Here is a 15712-nt window from a genome sequence, read left to right as displayed (position 1 = left end):
GTTGTTCATAGTACCCTCTAGAGTCTTTTATTTCCGGAGGTTTTGTAGTAATGTCTCTCTTTTCAGTTCTGAGTTTTGATTTTGGTCATTTGTGTTCTTCCTCTTTTTTTATTTACCATCTAGCTAAAGATTTGTCAATTGTATTGATCTCTTCACAGATCCAACTTCTGGTTTTGTTGATTTTTTTCTATTGTTTCTTCTATTTCATTTATCTCTACTCTGATCTTATTTCCTTCATTCTGCTTGCTTTGATTTAGTTTGCTCTTTTTCTAGTTCTTCCAGTTTTGAGGTTTGGCCTCTGATTTGAAATCTTCTAAATGCTTAAGCATTTAAAGCTATGAATTTCCCTCTCAGTACTTTTTTTGCTGCATCCTGTAAGTTTTGGTGTGTTGTATTTTCATTTGCCTCAAGATATTTCTTAATTTTCCTTTTGATTTCCTATTTAACTCATCTGTTGTTTAGTAGTACATTGAGGATGATGTTGGCCTCATAAATTCCACATTTGTGAATTTTCCACTTCTACCTCTGTTATTCATTTCTAGCTTCATTCCATTGTAGTTGAAGATACATTGTATTATTTCAGTGTTTTTGAATTTAATGAGACTTGTTTTGTGGCCTACAGTATGGTCTGTCTTGGAGAATGACCAGCGTGCACTCTTTGAAGAACATGCTATTCTATTGCTGTTGGGTAAAGTGTTCTATGTATTTGTTTTAGGACTAGTTGGTTTAGAGTATTGTTCAAATCTGTTATTTCGTTATTAATTTTCTGACTGGATGGTCCATCCATTTTTTAAAGTGGTGTATTAAAGTTTCCTACTATTAATATAGAGCTATCAATTTCTTTCTTCAAATCTGCCAATATTTGATTCATATATTTTGGGGGTCTGCTGTTCGGTGCATACATCTTATAATTGTTACATCTTCTTGTTGAATTGATTCCTTTATCAGTATATAATGACTGTCTTTGTCCCTCACAACTGTTTTGACTTACTCTAATTTGATATTAGTGTAGGCTCTCTTTTGGGTTCTACTTGCGTGTTTGTTTTTGTTTTTTTCAATATCCTTTCATTTTCAGCCTGCTTGGTCTTTGAATTTAAGGTGAGTCTCTTGTAGATAGCATGTAGTTGAGTCATACTTTTTTATCTTTTGTACCAATCTCTACCTTTTTCCTGAAGAGTCACTACTGATAATGCAAGACTTTTTTTCTGCCATTTTGCTATTTATTTAGTCTGTTAGTCTTATACCTTTTTTTGTCCCTCAATTCTTCTATTAATGCCTTCTTTCATATGTCTGTATGTTTTGTATTGTGCCATATTAATTTAAGCACCTTCTCATTTCTATGTGGATGTATTTTTCATATATTTTCATTGTGGTTACCATGGGGTTAAAATTTAACATTCTAAATATATGCCAGTCATATTTGATTTAATACCAGCTTGATTTAAATAGCTTACACATACTTTGTTCCTATACATTGTTCCTATGCCGGTCCTTCCCCCCAACTTTTTCTTGGTATTTGTTACAAATTATATCTTTGTACATTGTATGTCCAAAAACCATAGATTTATCATTGCTTTTTATGTATTTACACTTTAGCACCTAGGGAGTAAGAAATGGAATTACATATCAAAAAATACGATACTGGCATTTTTAATTACCCAAATGGTTACCTTTATTGGAAGTCTTTATTTCTTTATGCCACTTTTAACAAACCATTATCTGATGTTCTTTTCTTTCAGTCTGAAGAACTCCCTTTACCTTTGCTTGTAGGGCAGGTCTAGTGGTGATGAACTGCCTCAGTTTTTGTTTATCTTTTTGAAAATATTGCTTGATATGCAATTCTTGGTTGGTAAATGTTTTCTTTCAGCACTTTAAATATTTCATCCCATTGCCTTCTTGCCTCCATGGTTTCTGATGATAAATCAGCACGCAGTCTAATTGGGACTCCCGTGTACTTTGTTACTTTTCTCTTGCAGCTTTCAGAATTCCTTGTCCTTTGCATTTCACAGTTTGATCAGTTTGTTATGGGGGTGTATTTTCCTTCAGGTTTATCTTATTTGGTGTTCAGTGGCTTTCTTGGATGTGTATATGTATATTTTTTGCTAGGTTTGGGAAGTTCTCTGTCATTATTTCTTTAATATTCCTTTTCCCCTTTTCTCTTCTTTTTGGACTCCCATATGGGTATATTGGTACACTTGATGGTATCCCAGACAGCAGTCTCTAAGGCTATGCTTGCTTTTTATTTTTTTTATTGTTAAATATATATGCACAGAAGAGAAGGAAAAAGCAATGGTTTTCAAAGTATACTTCAGCAAGTAGTTACAGAACAGATTTCAAAGTTTGTTATGGGTTACCATTCCACTAGTTCAGATTTTTCCTTCTAGCTGCTCCAAACACTGGAGGCTAGAAAGTTTTTTGTTTTTATGTGTGTGAGAAATAACATATATACCAAAAAGCAATAAATTTCAAAGCACATCACAACAAATTAGTTGTAGAACAGATTTCAGAGTTTGGTATGGGTTACAATTCCACAATTTTAGGTTTTTAGTTTTAGCTGCTACTAAGATACTGGAGACTAAAAGAAATATCAGTATAGTTATTCAGCGATCATACTCGTTTGCTAAACCCTATCTTCTTTTTATAACTCCACCATCTCCTTTGATCTTTCTCCCACTCTTTAAGGGTATTTGGGCTATGCCTGTTCTGACTTTTTCATGTTGGAAGCAGCTGTCGATAATATGGGATAGGGGATTTGAACTAGTTGATGTTCTGGAGATGCTGGTCCTCTACATTTCAGGACTTAATCTGGTCCAGGGACCCATCTGGAGGTTGTAGGTTTCTGGAAATATGCTTGCTTTTTATAATTCTGTTTCTTTCTGCTCCTCAGCCTGATTCATTTCCATTGTTTTGTTCATATACCAGAACTGGACTGGCTTATATACAGGGGATTTATTTAGTTACAAATTTCCAGTTCCTCAGAAGAAAGGAAGCTGGCTTTCATCTGGGTTTTTCTGTCGCATGGGAGGGCACACAGCAACATCTGCTGGCCTTCCCTCCTGGCTTCTGGGTCCAAATAGCTTTCCCCTTTCTGTAACTACAAACGTCTAGGTCTGTGTGAGTTCTGAGCACTGAGTTGAGGTATGCTGGGCTGCTGAGCTCTCTTCTGACCAGTCCTTTTAAGCATCACTCATTGAAGGCATTCCCTTTCACCAACCATAGTATATATAATCAGACATAGATGAATTTCATATGTTGATGATTTAAGTCCACAGCAGCAGAATAACTGGGCACCATCACCTGGCCAAGTTGATACCCAAACTTAACTACTACAGTTGTCCACTCTTTGTCAACTTGTTAACTATACACATCACCTTAAACCATACTTAATCTTTAAATAGAAACAATAACAGACGTTTTTTCCTAGCAGTGCTCTCAGTCCTGCATGTAATGCATTAAATCTTTCCGTTTACAAAGTACATTCATTCCATCACAGTATCGCAAAAACCTTAAACTGTTTCAGTAACAATACAAATATAGCACCAGCTTAAAAACAGTATAAAAGTCTCATCAAGGTCAGTTACAGGCATGGTTTGTCCCAAAGCAAAATGCTCTGGCTGTGGACCTGTGAACGTAGAGCAAGTTATCTGCTTCCAATATGCCAAGAAAGAATAGACATAGTTAAACAATCCCCTTGCCATGGGGAGATATTTGAAGGAAAACAGGGGTCATTGGACCTAAACAATTCTGAAAACCTGCAGGACAAACTATAAAGTCTGAGAGTCATTCATCCTTGGGGGCACTCGCTCTCATTCCAAGGACCTGCACAGTGGCTCTGTGGAAACAATCAGAAAGCTCCAACCTAGCAATATTGAATGAGAATTAAAGAAGTTGGCTTTTCTGGGGTATGCAACAGATTCAAACCGGCATTCCACCCTTTGTACCCCAAGAAGACATGTTCTTTCCAAATGCAAAATACGTTCATCCCATAGCAATATCAGAAAGCCTTAAACCTATTCAGTAACAATACAAATACAATACAAAGTCAGAAGCACTACAGAATCTCATCAAAGTCAGCTGTAGCCATGGTCTGTTCTAAGGCAAAATTCTCCTCTTGCTCTAGGCCTGTAAAACTCAGAACAAGTTATTTGCTGCCAACATACAAAGGAGAGACAGTCATAGGATAAATACCCCCACTTCCATAGGGAGAAATTGGAAGGAACACAGGGGTCACGTGACCCAAGTAGTTTCAAAAAACCTACAGGATAAACTCCATTGGGTTTCAAAGTCTGAGAAATTTTATCTTCATTTATCTTCAGGGCTTTAAAAGCAGCAGTTCCACCCTTTCCAAGGGCCTATGCAGCAACCAACCTCTCTCTGAATGCAAGCTTGGGGGACACTGGGAGACCGTCTTTTTCTCAGCTCCCCCCTCTCTAAGCATTGGGGCCACACTTGAACTCTCTGCCATCTCTGGGCACACACTCAACCCCTCCATGTGGTGGTAGCCAGGCTCTTCCCAACACAGATGTTTATGTTTGAAGCTACAGTCATTTTCATCCTTTACCATGTATTCTTATTTTCTTTACTCCTAACCAAGTCCGTTTCATTCATATCTCTAATTGAAGTCTGATCTCTTTTTCAATTTCTTTAACAATTGCTGTATGGAGTATTGCTAACTCACAAGAGCTGCAGAACTCAAAACTCTGAGTCTCAGGTGTCACACAGATACCTAAAGTTCAAGGAAACTACCAAGTTATACACAAAGAGAACAGCATCTCATAATTCAGAAATAACAGTTAGAATTTGAGAATAGATTTGACTGTTGTAAGAGCTTATCTAGAAATCTTTACAATAAGCCTTAATGAGCATTCGATACTCCTTAGTCATTGATTTTGCACAATCTCTGCCCTCATTAAGAGAGCTTAAGTGTCAGCCTTCCTACCAGGCAAGTCCGCTCATGGCACATTACAAGTGCAGGGTCATCCCTGTCTTTTTTCTGGGCTTGTATCTTGACCTGGGCCTGTGCTTGCTGGTAGTCTTAATAATTCCCTTGTTGGCAGAAGTTTTAATGTTCCCCTCCTTCCATGGAGACATGTTTTCTCCTCTCCCATGTCTTCCATTACCAGACTTAAAGCAGGTAAGCCTTTATCCCTGACAGCCTGCCTCAGTTGTTTCTAATTTATTTATTTATTTATTAGCTTTTTAAATTGTATAACATATATACAAACAAAGAAATAAAACAGCAATACTTTTCAAAGTACTCTTCAACAAGTGGTTACAGGACAGATCCCAGAGTTTGTCATGGACTACCATACGATCCTCTCATATTTTTCCTTCTAGCTGCTCCAGAATATAGGAGGCTAGAGGGCTTGAATTTTTTTTTTATCATCACAATCGACTTTTTTCCTTCTTTTTAGTGAAAAAATAACAAATATTAAAAAATAAATAAATTTCAAAGCACAGCACCACAATTAGTTGTAGAACATATTTCAGACTTTGACATGGGTTACAATTTCACAATTTTAGGTTTTTTTTTTTTTTTTTTTTTTAAAGGAAAGACAGAGAGAAGGAAGGAAGGATAGAAGGAAGGAAGGAAGGAAGAAAGGGAAACATTTTTAAACATTTTCTTGTTTTATTGTATTCTGTTTCTCCGTTTTTGTTACATGGGCTGGGGCCGGGAATCGAACCGAGGTCCTCCGGCATAGCAGGCAAGCACTTTGCCCGCTGAGCCACCGCGGCCCGCCCCAATTTTAGGTTTTTACTTCTAGCTGCTCTAACATACTAGAGACAAAAGAGATAATGAATTTAATGATTCAGCATTCATTTTCACTTGTTAAATCCTATCTTCTGTGTGTAACTCCACCATCACCTTTGATCTTTCTATCCTCTCTTTAGGGTGTTTGGGCTATGGCAATTCTAAATTTTTCATCTCGGAAGGTCTGTCATTAATATGGGGCAGGAAGATGAAACTATCTGATGTTCTGGAGAGGCTGGGCTAGGTTTCAGGACTTATCTGGACCAGGGACCCATCTGGAGGTTGTAGGTTTCTGGAAAGTTCCTTTAGTGCATGGAATCCTTGTGGAATCTTGAATATTTGCCCAGGTGTTCTTTAGGATTGGCTGGAATGGTCCTGGTTGGGGGTTGGCAGGTTATGATAGGTAGCAAGGTCTAATTGAAGCTTGCGTAAGAGCAACCCTTCAAGTAGCCTGTCGACTCTGTATGAACTCTCTCTGCCATTGGTACTTTATTAATTATACTTTTTCCCCCTTTTGGTCAGGATGGAATTGCCTCAGTTGCTTCTTACCCTGCTTTCCTTGTCTCAAGCTGCTTTTGCCTGGAGGACAAATTTTGAAAGGACACTGGAAAAGAGTTTCCCAAGTCTCTCTTTCCCAGCTGGCACAAGATCAGGGATCCCAAAGGGAGTGGTAGCTGGCTGTGCACTGCCCTGGGGAGAGGGTAAGGGAGAGGCCAGGAATGATACCAGGAGAGTCTTCCACGGCTTCCTGATGCTGTGCTTTATTGACTTGCCCATAAAGGCAGCCCTTCCACTGTCCTCTGCAGCTCTGAAGAATTGTACTGTCTTTGAGTCTCCTTTTTGCCACCTTTGTCTGGGGCGGAATGGAACAGTGGCCACACTTAGAGTTGGGTCCCCAGAATCTAAAGTAGCTGATCAAAAGCAGTGATAGGCGATCGGCCTGTGCCCACTTGGGGATTTTTAGTACAGTAAGCTACGCCAGAGGCCTTGAGAGCAGGGGATGGGTGCTGCACAGAGAGCAATTTACAATTTTTTACTGTGACTTACCAGCCTTTTCCTCCCACTCTTCCCTGGATGCTACTCAGTGTGCTTCTGGCCTCCGGAGTTTCAAAATAGTTGGTTCGTAAAAAATGCTCTGGTGTGAGGACTGAGTCCTGGAGCTCCCTGCTCTGCTACCCTCCCACCTACTTTCTAAACATTTGAGAGCAGGTTGCACTGATCATGTGTCTTGAACAATTAATGCTGCACTCTTGTTCCCTGAGAAGGAAGATACTTATGTAACCACCTTACATGCAATTGTCATGTTCAAGAAATTTATCTTTGGTATAAAGCTTGTAGTCTGCATTCCAGTCTTTTCAACCGTACCAATATTTCCTTTGGAATGTGCTTTGGAGGACACTTTTCTTCCACCGTGTCTAGGAGGTGACCCCACCCTCAGCAATTGGTCAGGTTTTTTTTTTCGCATGGGTAGGCACTGGGAATCGAACCCAGGTCTCCGGCATGGCAGGCAAGAACTCTGCCTGCTGAGCCACCATGGCCCGCCTCAGTCAGGTTGGTTTTAAAGGGTGTGAAAAATTGTGGTTTTCCCTTTCTGTGCCAGCCATTTTTATTGGGTATGGCAGTGCCACTTGTTGAAGTGTGCTTCCAGGGTATGCCTGGAGGTGGGGGTGGGGAGTGCCCCAGGGGAGTGAGGCCTGAGGCCTTGTGAAACCCTGTCTACTTGTTCCTTGGGAAGGAGCGTGGAACTTGGGGGATCCCAGGCCTGTGTGGGCCTCCCCCTGCATGTGGGAGGACATGGGTGGTAGGAGCAGTCAAGAGTCTCTGAGGTCCTGAGGTGCACCTCTTCCAGCAACTTGCAAATGCCCTGGGCCTGCGGGCCAGCCACTTCTAAGTAGGCGCCTTAGTGCCTTTCAGGCGTTACTGTGTTTTAGTCGGAGGGCTGGGGGTTGTCTAGATGTGGGCCTGGGTCCACAACCTCGGCACTGGACAGGGCAGGTTTTCAGTAGATACTTGATACTCAGGATCAAATATCCAAGGAACCATGGTGTGTCTAAATTCAGAGTCTCTGGAAAGCTTGAGGGGTTTGAGTGGGGTTGTGGCTGGGTCAAGGACTGATTTGTGGATGAGGTGACTCCTTTCTCGGGTGCGACTTCTAGGAGCAAGGGGTGAGCATTTCTGTCTTGCACAAGCTGAGCCATGGATGGACTAGCAGAGAACTCATTTGGTTCTGGCTTCATTTGTAGAACATCCTTTACACTCTGCTCAGTGCTCCTCCCCAAGGGGGAGGGACTTGGTGTGACCCACAGGCCTGGTTCAGCTTTCCAGACCGAGAGAGGCAGGAGCAGACCACCTGTGTCTTCCCGGGTACGGGGCCTGATGTTGTGTCCACTCGCTGCAGCACTCGCGTGTTGACCCCGAGGAGCTCTTCACCAAGCTGGACCGCATTGGGAAGGGCTCCTTTGGGGAAGTGTACAAGGGTATCGACAACCGCACCAAGGAGGTGGTGGCCATCAAGATCATCGACCTAGAGGAAGCTGAGGATGAGATTGAGGACATCCAGCAGGAGATCACCGTGCTCAGCCAGTGTGACAGCCCCTACATCACCCGCTACTTTGGCTCTTACCTGAAGGTGCCACGGGTGGGGTGGGAGGGGAGTGCAGGGGCCTCTGTTGGGCCTGCTGCCAGTCCCGAGCCTCAGGAGGCTGTCCGTGCACTTGGCCATCCTGCCCTGTACCCACTTACAGGGGTCCTAGCAGCCTGCCGCAGACCCAGTTTCATAGAGATGCGGCCCCTTCAGAAATGACGACAGTGTAGGACCAGGGGATAAGGAGGTCCCTGGCCTTGCCCTGGGGAGCCCCATGGGGACTGAATGACTGTAGTGGTCCACTGGCTGCATGAGCTGTCTTCTGGAGTCAAGGCAGCTGTGATCTATGCCTGAGGGCACAAGAGCCTTTGAGGGAGGGCCTGCTGTGGGGTCTCGCTGGTGAGGAGTGAGTCACGGCCATGTGCTTCTGGGGCGCGTCACCCTCTGGGACCTCTGCAGAACAGGCAGCACCGCTGGGAGTTGGGGGTGGGTGGTGCTGTCAGAATGGATTAGCACTCAGTATATCTTCATAGTAGCCTGGAGCAATGAACAGGGGTGGGGGTCAAGTCCCTCACTGCTCCTCCACATTGGGGTGTAGGTTTCCCCCTGCCTGCCACCCCGAGTTGACAGCTTCCCTCTGCTTGTCTGCAGAGCACCAAGCTGTGGATTATCATGGAGTACCTGGGCGGTGGCTCAGCCCTAGACCTGGTGAGCATTGGACGGATTCTACTAGTGGAGTGAAGTTACCCACCACATGTCCTGGGGGATCCCCTGAGATCCCTGGCCTGCCTCCACAGATTACCTTGGGTTCCTGGGAACCTCTCTTCCCCTCTGTTGGCATGTTAGATCTGTCAGTTGAGAATCGTTTAATCTGAAGCAAGTTGTCACGTGCAGTCATGTGCTCTTGCTGTGCAGAGAGCTCCTGGGCCTCAGCTGGCTGTGTCCTGGGTTGTCCGTAGATGGGCTCTCGGTGTGGCCACTTTGTGGCTTCGTACTGCCCAGGCCTGGCTTTGATCTCACAAGGGTAGAGGGGGATGTCTACCCTTGTCAAGAAGAGGAGCTTGTTCACCCCTGTGCCATGGAGAGGAAGGTCAGCTCTGAGAAGGCCCCCCACTCCCACCCAACCTGGCCCCTAAAGCTTGGCTCTTACTTCAAGTTTGAGGAGTGTGAGTAACCACCCTCTCCTGCTTCAGCCTGGCTGTGTAGGGAGCGTGGGGCACGCAGGTGGACTCTGCGGGTGCAAGACCCACCATGATCCTTCGCCATCTGCAGGAATGCCCCCTCCCTGTCAGGCCTAGGTGATGGTGGGGTGGCTGGGAGTGGGGTGGCGTGGCATGAGGCCCCTCTGTGGCTTTCCTTGTGCAGCTGAAGCCAGGGCCCCTGGAGGAAACCTACATTGCCACGATCCTGCGGGAGATACTGAAAGGCCTGGACTACCTGCACTCAGAGCGCAAGATCCACCGTGACATCAAAGGTCCTGCAGGGCCCTGGGCGGGTGGCTGAGCCCCATGGGCCCCAGGGTCAGGGATGGACTGCCTTACTCCTGCATCCCCCAGAAGTCGAGCAACTCAGTCTGGCTCCATTTCCAAAAAATGGTGTCAGCAGTGGAAAGAACTTCCTTAGTTCCCGTCTTCCCAGTTCCCCCATCCCTATACCTTGACAAACCCCACTGTACAGTTAGTGTGAAAAGGTACCTACCGGATTTAGCCAAAACTGTGAGTTGGTGTTTGTGGTCGTACTGTGCCAGGGAGACCCTATCCTGTGGGGGGCCCAACCCGTGGGGCATGTGAATGAGTTTGGCCCCACCCAGGCAGGCATGTGCCCCTGGGTGCTGCACCCTCAGCATCCCATGGGGGGCCCTGGGGTGAGGGGTGAAGTTTCACTGATGGGCTCTTCTGTTGGACATGGGGTCCTTGGCCTTGCTACACCTGCTAGGTTCTACCAGCAGCACCCCCTGCTCCCGCCTGACCCAGTGCATGGTGAGGGAAAGCCCTGCAGGGTCCCCGTGGACATGCTGGGGCTGATGCCATCTGTCTGTGCCGAGCAGCTGCCAATGTGCTGCTGTCGGAGCAGGGGGATGTGAAGCTGGCGGACTTTGGGGTGGCTGGGCAGCTCACAGACACACAGATCAAGAGGAATACCTTCGTGGGCACACCCTTCTGGATGGCACCTGAGGTCATCAAGCAGTCGGCCTATGACTTCAAGGTGGGGGGCAGTGGCCCAGAGCCCCATGGTGCTGAGGCATGGCAACAGGCAGGTGTGGGATGCTGTGGTGTTGACATTGTGCCTCTGTGTCCAGGCTGACATCTGGTCTTTGGGGATCACGGCCATCGAGCTGGCCAAGGGGGAGCCCCCGAACTCCGACCTCCACCCCATGCGTGTCCTCTTCCTAATCCCGAAGAACAACCCGCCCACACTGGAGGGCCACCATAGCAAGCCCTTCAAAGAGTTTGTGGAGGCCTGCCTCAACAAGGACCCCCGATTTGTAAGCCATGCCTCTGGGTTTGGGGGGTCCATAGTGGGAGCTTGGGGGTGATGGGGCCTGTGGCCAAAGCTAGTTGGCCCTTCCCTGCCCAGGCTCTCCCCTTGTCCAGTTCCCATGGCTGCCCTGAGCCTCACTCCTCTTCCAGGGTGGGCCATAACCACGGGTTTGGGTCTGGGGTATGGACAGTGTGTCTCAGGGAGGTGTGCTTGTGGTCCATGTCCTGGGGAGGGTTGTCGGCCACCCTCAGCCCACCCTGAGGGCTCTCCAGATGCTCCCTGAGCAGCGATGGTGGGGCTCCCTGCCCAGGGCCTGACTTCTCTGTGGTCTTAGCACAAGGGGAAGGGCATCCTGCCTGCTTTGAGAGAGGAATGCTCAGCTGTCACCATACCTTGCTTTCCCTGTTTCTCACCCTCTTGGGCTATCCCGTATCTCGAGTGCCACTCTGGGCCTCACCCTCTCAGGCCACGTGTTGTGTCTGCCCCCCACAGAGGCCCACTGCCAAAGAACTCCTGAAGCACAAGTTCATCGCCCGCTACACCAAGAAGACCTCCTTCCTCACCGAGCTCATTGACCGCTACAAGCGCTGGAAGTCAGAGGGTCATGGCGAGGAGTCTAGCTCTGAGGACTCTGACATGTAGGGGCTTTGTTTGTTCTCAGAAAACAGGCTGTGGCCTGTTCCTGTGGCCTGGCAGCTGGGTTGGCAGCACTACCCGCTTCCTGGGTATGCACCACTCTTGGCCTGGGGGCTGGGCCCATGCTGGACAAGGGGCAAAACCTTACCCAGTGTTTGGAGCCAGCATAGGCTTTGTGGCCCTCATCAGCCTGGAATGGCTACTCAAGGCCTTAGAAACTGTTGAGCCTACTAGTGCAGTTACATGGTTTCATGAGCCTGTAGAGAATAGGCATCTGAAGGTCCCCCTGTTCCCTGCCCCTTCCACTGTGCATGTAACTCCTTCCCTTCCTCCTCAGTGATGGTGATGCTGAGGACGGCGACCAGGGCCCCATCTGGACTTTTCCCCCCACCATCCGGCCGAGCCCACACAGCAAGCTCCACAAAGGGACGGCCCTCCTCGGCTCTCAGAAGGTTGGCTCTGGACAGCCACAGTGTGGATGGGGTTCTGGCTCAGGGAAGCTGCCAGTCTGCCCAGCTTAGCCTCAGGGTCCTTCTGGGGGCTGGGTCCATCTACATGGTGTCTGGGCCTGAATGGGGATGGCAAAGGAGGGCCGGCAGGCTCAGAAGAGGCCCTTGGAAATGAATGCAGAGCTGAGACTGTTGGAGTTGTGCCCCTTCCTGGGTCTGCCCCAGGCTTGGGTGGGAGAGAGTTTGTGTCCAGAGCTGCCCATGTAAGGAGAAGAAAGCTAAAGTCTAGGGGTTTACCCTTGCAGCTGCTCCCCCTGACTAGTGGCACCTAGCACCCTCCTCAGGGAGGTCTGCCTAGGGTGGGCCTGTTTTTCTCAGACCTGTAGTAGCAGCAGCAGCACCTCCATCCCTTCCCTGGTGGCTGGATGGCTGGGCAGGGCTTGACACCCCACTCTCTGTCGGCCTCTACCCACACTGCACCTGTGTTTGCAGCCCGCGGAGCCCATCAAGAGGCAGCCGAGATCCCAGTGTCTGTCCACATTGGTCCGGCCCGTCTTTGGAGAGGTGAGGGGAGCCAGGGCAGGGGGGCTGCGGGTGAGGATGTGAATCTATCCCATGAAGATGCCCCACTCCCAGAGCTTTCTCCCTCAGAGCTGGTCTGCCCCCACCCTCAACATGTGTTTCTCCTCTTCCCCCTAGCTTCTTCCCCAGAGCAGGGGGTGGGGAGGGGATAGGGCAGGAAGATGGGTGGTGGGGAGAGGAGAGCAGAACCAGAGGAGGTTACAGGTAGGAGTGCTCTGCCCCGCAGACACTTGGACCCACAGGAAGATGCATAGGCAGCCTTGTGCCTGCCACAGGGGCCTCCAGCTCTGGGGTCAGGGTCTGGACAGGACAGAGGAGTAAGGTGAAGAGGCCTTGGCATGGGGACCCATGGGCAGCTGGAGCAAATGCCTGTCCCTCACTGGGCAGTGCTGCCTGAGGGGCCTGGGGACTCGCTGGGCAGGAGGCGAGGGATGGGGGTGGATTTTTTGCAGGGTTCTGGTGCTGGAGGTCTTGGCTCAGGGCTGCTGCACATGTGGGCAGACATGGTAGAGGCTGGGAGGTGTATGCTGGGCAGGACAGAGGGCAGAGCTTGCCCTGGGGCGCCCCTTGGGTTAAGTCAGGTGGCTCCATCCCAGTGTCCTGAATGCCACTGCCCTCAAAGGTGCTGTCAGCCAGTGGCTGGGGTCTTGGTGCCTGTCTATTGTGTTTTCTTTGTGTGACTGACTTTGGCTCTGGAAACCCCACTCCTTAGTTTGCCCTTGCTGTAATTTGCACTGCAGGCCCGATGGGGTGGTGTAGGGCTTCTCCTTGCTACCCCTGCTGTGCCCCTTGGTGGCCTTGGTTCTGGGGTCTGAGGTTGTTGATGACTCCTAAGGAACAGCTCTGTGGGGGCCTTTAGGAACTGCCCGGGGAGGGAGGTGGGATGCCCAGAATGGGCAGGACCCCAGTTTGCTGGGTGCCTTTTGTCTTGGGGTTAGGGGTGTGTCATGGAACAGCTCTGCGTGTTTCCTGCTTGTCCCAGCTTAGAACCAGCAGACAGTGGTGTCAGGCAGTGCATGTGAGGCAGCTGCCCAGGCCGGTCAGGTGGGTGACAAGGCTCTGAGCCTGGGCTCAGGGTGGCACAGCAGCCGCTCTCCATGCATGTGGAGGCTACCTGGCCAGCAGTCCTGCAGCTTGGCCCCCTCTCTGGTCCCTGTCAGTCTATGTGTGTGCTCCAGTAGCTTCCATGCTGCAGGCTGTACTCATGCAATTCTCAGGACTCTGTGTGGGAGGAAGGGTCTGTCCTCTCTGGCTCACTGTCAGCAGTGTTGGGGGATGGGCCAGAGACTCCCCTTGACAGCCAAGACCTCCTGGGGGAAAGGTCCCCAGGTGGTTGAGAAGTCATCAGAATCAATTGGGGAGCTGTCTGAGCACAAAGCCTGCTCAGCCCCTTCCCCAGCTTTGTGGTGCAAAGACTGCTAGCACCCCCTCAGCCTCTTTGCCTGTTTGGGCTCCTGTGCACCCCCACTGCCCAGCCCTGGCAAGGGACCCCTGGTCAAGCATCTGCATCTCTCCTGCAGCTCAAGGAGAAGCACAGGCAGGGTGGCGGGAACGTGGGCGCCCTGGAGGAGCTGGAGAACGCCTTCAGCTTGGCCGAGGAGTCCTGCCCGGGCATCTCAGACAAGCTTATCGCACGCCTGGTGGGGCGGGTGCAGAGGTGAGGGCAGGGTTGCAGGGGGTGGGGCCCAGACCATGACAGCTATGTCAGCATCTGAGAAGGTTCTGGGTGGCACTTTCTCCTGGCCGCCTTGGGCAATGCCAGGGTCTGACTGGTGCCTTGGTTCTCCCTGCAGGTTTTCACACAACAGAAACCACCTGACCTCAGCTCGCTGAGGCCGCTGGCTGCTGAGGGGGGTGGGGTTCAACTTTGTCTTTTGCTCTGTGTGGTCTGTGTGCTGGCTCGGGCCTTCTCCCTGCTGGCCACCGTGCTGTGGTATGGCCGTGCAGACGCTTGGACCCACAGGGCCCCCAAGAGGCCCTCAAGAGGCCCCTAGAGGTGTGTCCACAACCACCTTCACCTGATGCACAGGCTGCTCCACACGCTCTCCAGCCAGGATACACCCAGAAGCACAAACAGAATCACCAACGAAGACGGTGCCATTTACCGGTCAGTGCAGGCCCTGGAAGGCATGGCGTCAGCTCATCCTGCAGCTGCCCCAGCCCAGGCTATGTGAGATGGAGGCTTAGGGCCACAGAGCCCTTGCCTGTGGACCCCAGTGGAGTTGGGGTCCTACGCACCCATGTCATCCAGAATGTGTTTTATTTTTTATTTTCAAGAAAACTGAACTTTCCTGTTTCCTTAAGTATTCTGAGACTAAGATGTTTGTTTTCATAGAACATTGAAAGGGTCTTGCCACTTTCAATAAAGAGGTAAACTGGAGCCCTGTTGCGCTATGAAGAGTCCCGCTGGCCTCAGCCACATGTATAGTGATCCTGGGCCTCTCCCTACCCCATCGGAATGTCCCTGTCTGACCTGCTATGTCAACCTGGAAGGAGAGCGGGTACTGGTGGGCTGTGGGCAATGTGTTTATTTTTATTTTTTGTTTTTTTTTTCTTTTCTTTTTTTTCAATGTGTTTATTTTTAACCACACGTGCCCATCTGCTTCTATTTGTTACAAAACACTTGGGGTGTTAATAAATTATTGAACAACTCCCTTGCAGGTGAGAACTCTAATATCCACCTCTCTAGAGGCATGGAACATGGAACCACAGGGGCATTTCTGCTGGATGCTTGGGCTATGTGCAGGGAGACACTCGTCCCAAACGGCTGAGGCAAGGGCAGGGTGAAGAGCTGAGCCGCGTCTGCCCTAACTGCATCAGCCTGGTACTGAGATCAGTTCCGGCTCCAATGCACAAGCTCCTACTATGGCCCCTTCGAGGGTGGGGGCCACATGGGACCTGGAGTCTTTGGAGGGAGATGAGCCCTGCTCCAATGTTGGGGCAGGTAGGACCCTGGGGCAGGCTGCTGATGGCCAGTCTTCCTGCCAAGGCCAGAGTGCACGCTGGCCGTGCTCTGACATTCCTGCTGCCCCCAAAGGTTAACTACGTCTCTTCTCCTTGGGCTGCTCCCCTTCTTTGCTATCCTGAACATGGATGTCCACAGTCCAGTGCATGTCCTGGTGACTCTTGGGGGGCCCTGTCTTAACTCCCAGGTGAGCTGCTGGCCCCCTCTATCACTTCCATCCACCTGGAAAAGAGGTTGGCTGTCAGATCCCAGTGGGCTTGTGC

General features: G+C 49.3%; 2 protein-coding genes across 5 annotated transcripts in view; one reads left to right on the top strand and one right to left on the bottom strand.

Moving 5' to 3' along the window:
* STK25 (serine/threonine kinase 25) overlaps positions 1–14864 on the top strand; it is a 29456-nt gene extending 14592 nt beyond the window's left edge. For both annotated transcript variants that reach the window (XM_077153352.1, XM_077153353.1), the window contains exons 3-12: positions 8151–8381; positions 8988–9044; positions 9702–9810; positions 10384–10541; positions 10636–10821; positions 11310–11455; positions 11791–11905; positions 12395–12466; positions 14005–14141; positions 14278–14864. In XM_077153352.1, the coding sequence (XP_077009467.1) occupies positions 8151–8381; positions 8988–9044; positions 9702–9810; positions 10384–10541; positions 10636–10821; positions 11310–11455; positions 11791–11905; positions 12395–12466; positions 14005–14141; positions 14278–14317 (1251 nt within the window). In that variant the 3' untranslated portion in view covers positions 14318–14864. The remainder of the gene's footprint in view (positions 1–8150; positions 8382–8987; positions 9045–9701; positions 9811–10383; positions 10542–10635; positions 10822–11309; positions 11456–11790; positions 11906–12394; positions 12467–14004; positions 14142–14277) is intronic.
* Positions 14266–15712, bottom strand: part of FARP2 (FERM, ARH/RhoGEF and pleckstrin domain protein 2) — a 175038-nt gene continuing 173591 nt past the window's right edge. For all 3 annotated transcript variants that reach the window (XM_077153349.1, XM_077153350.1, XM_077153351.1), the window contains one exon: positions 14266–15671. In XM_077153349.1, the coding sequence (XP_077009464.1) occupies positions 15626–15671 (46 nt within the window). In that variant the 3' untranslated portion in view covers positions 14266–15625. The remainder of the gene's footprint in view (positions 15672–15712) is intronic.

This window comes from Tamandua tetradactyla, chromosome 3 (assembly GCF_023851605.1).
Source record: "Tamandua tetradactyla isolate mTamTet1 chromosome 3, mTamTet1.pri, whole genome shotgun sequence".
NCBI lineage: Eukaryota > Metazoa > Chordata > Mammalia > Pilosa > Myrmecophagidae > Tamandua > Tamandua tetradactyla.
This window is presented reverse-complemented; position numbering and strand designations above follow the sequence as displayed.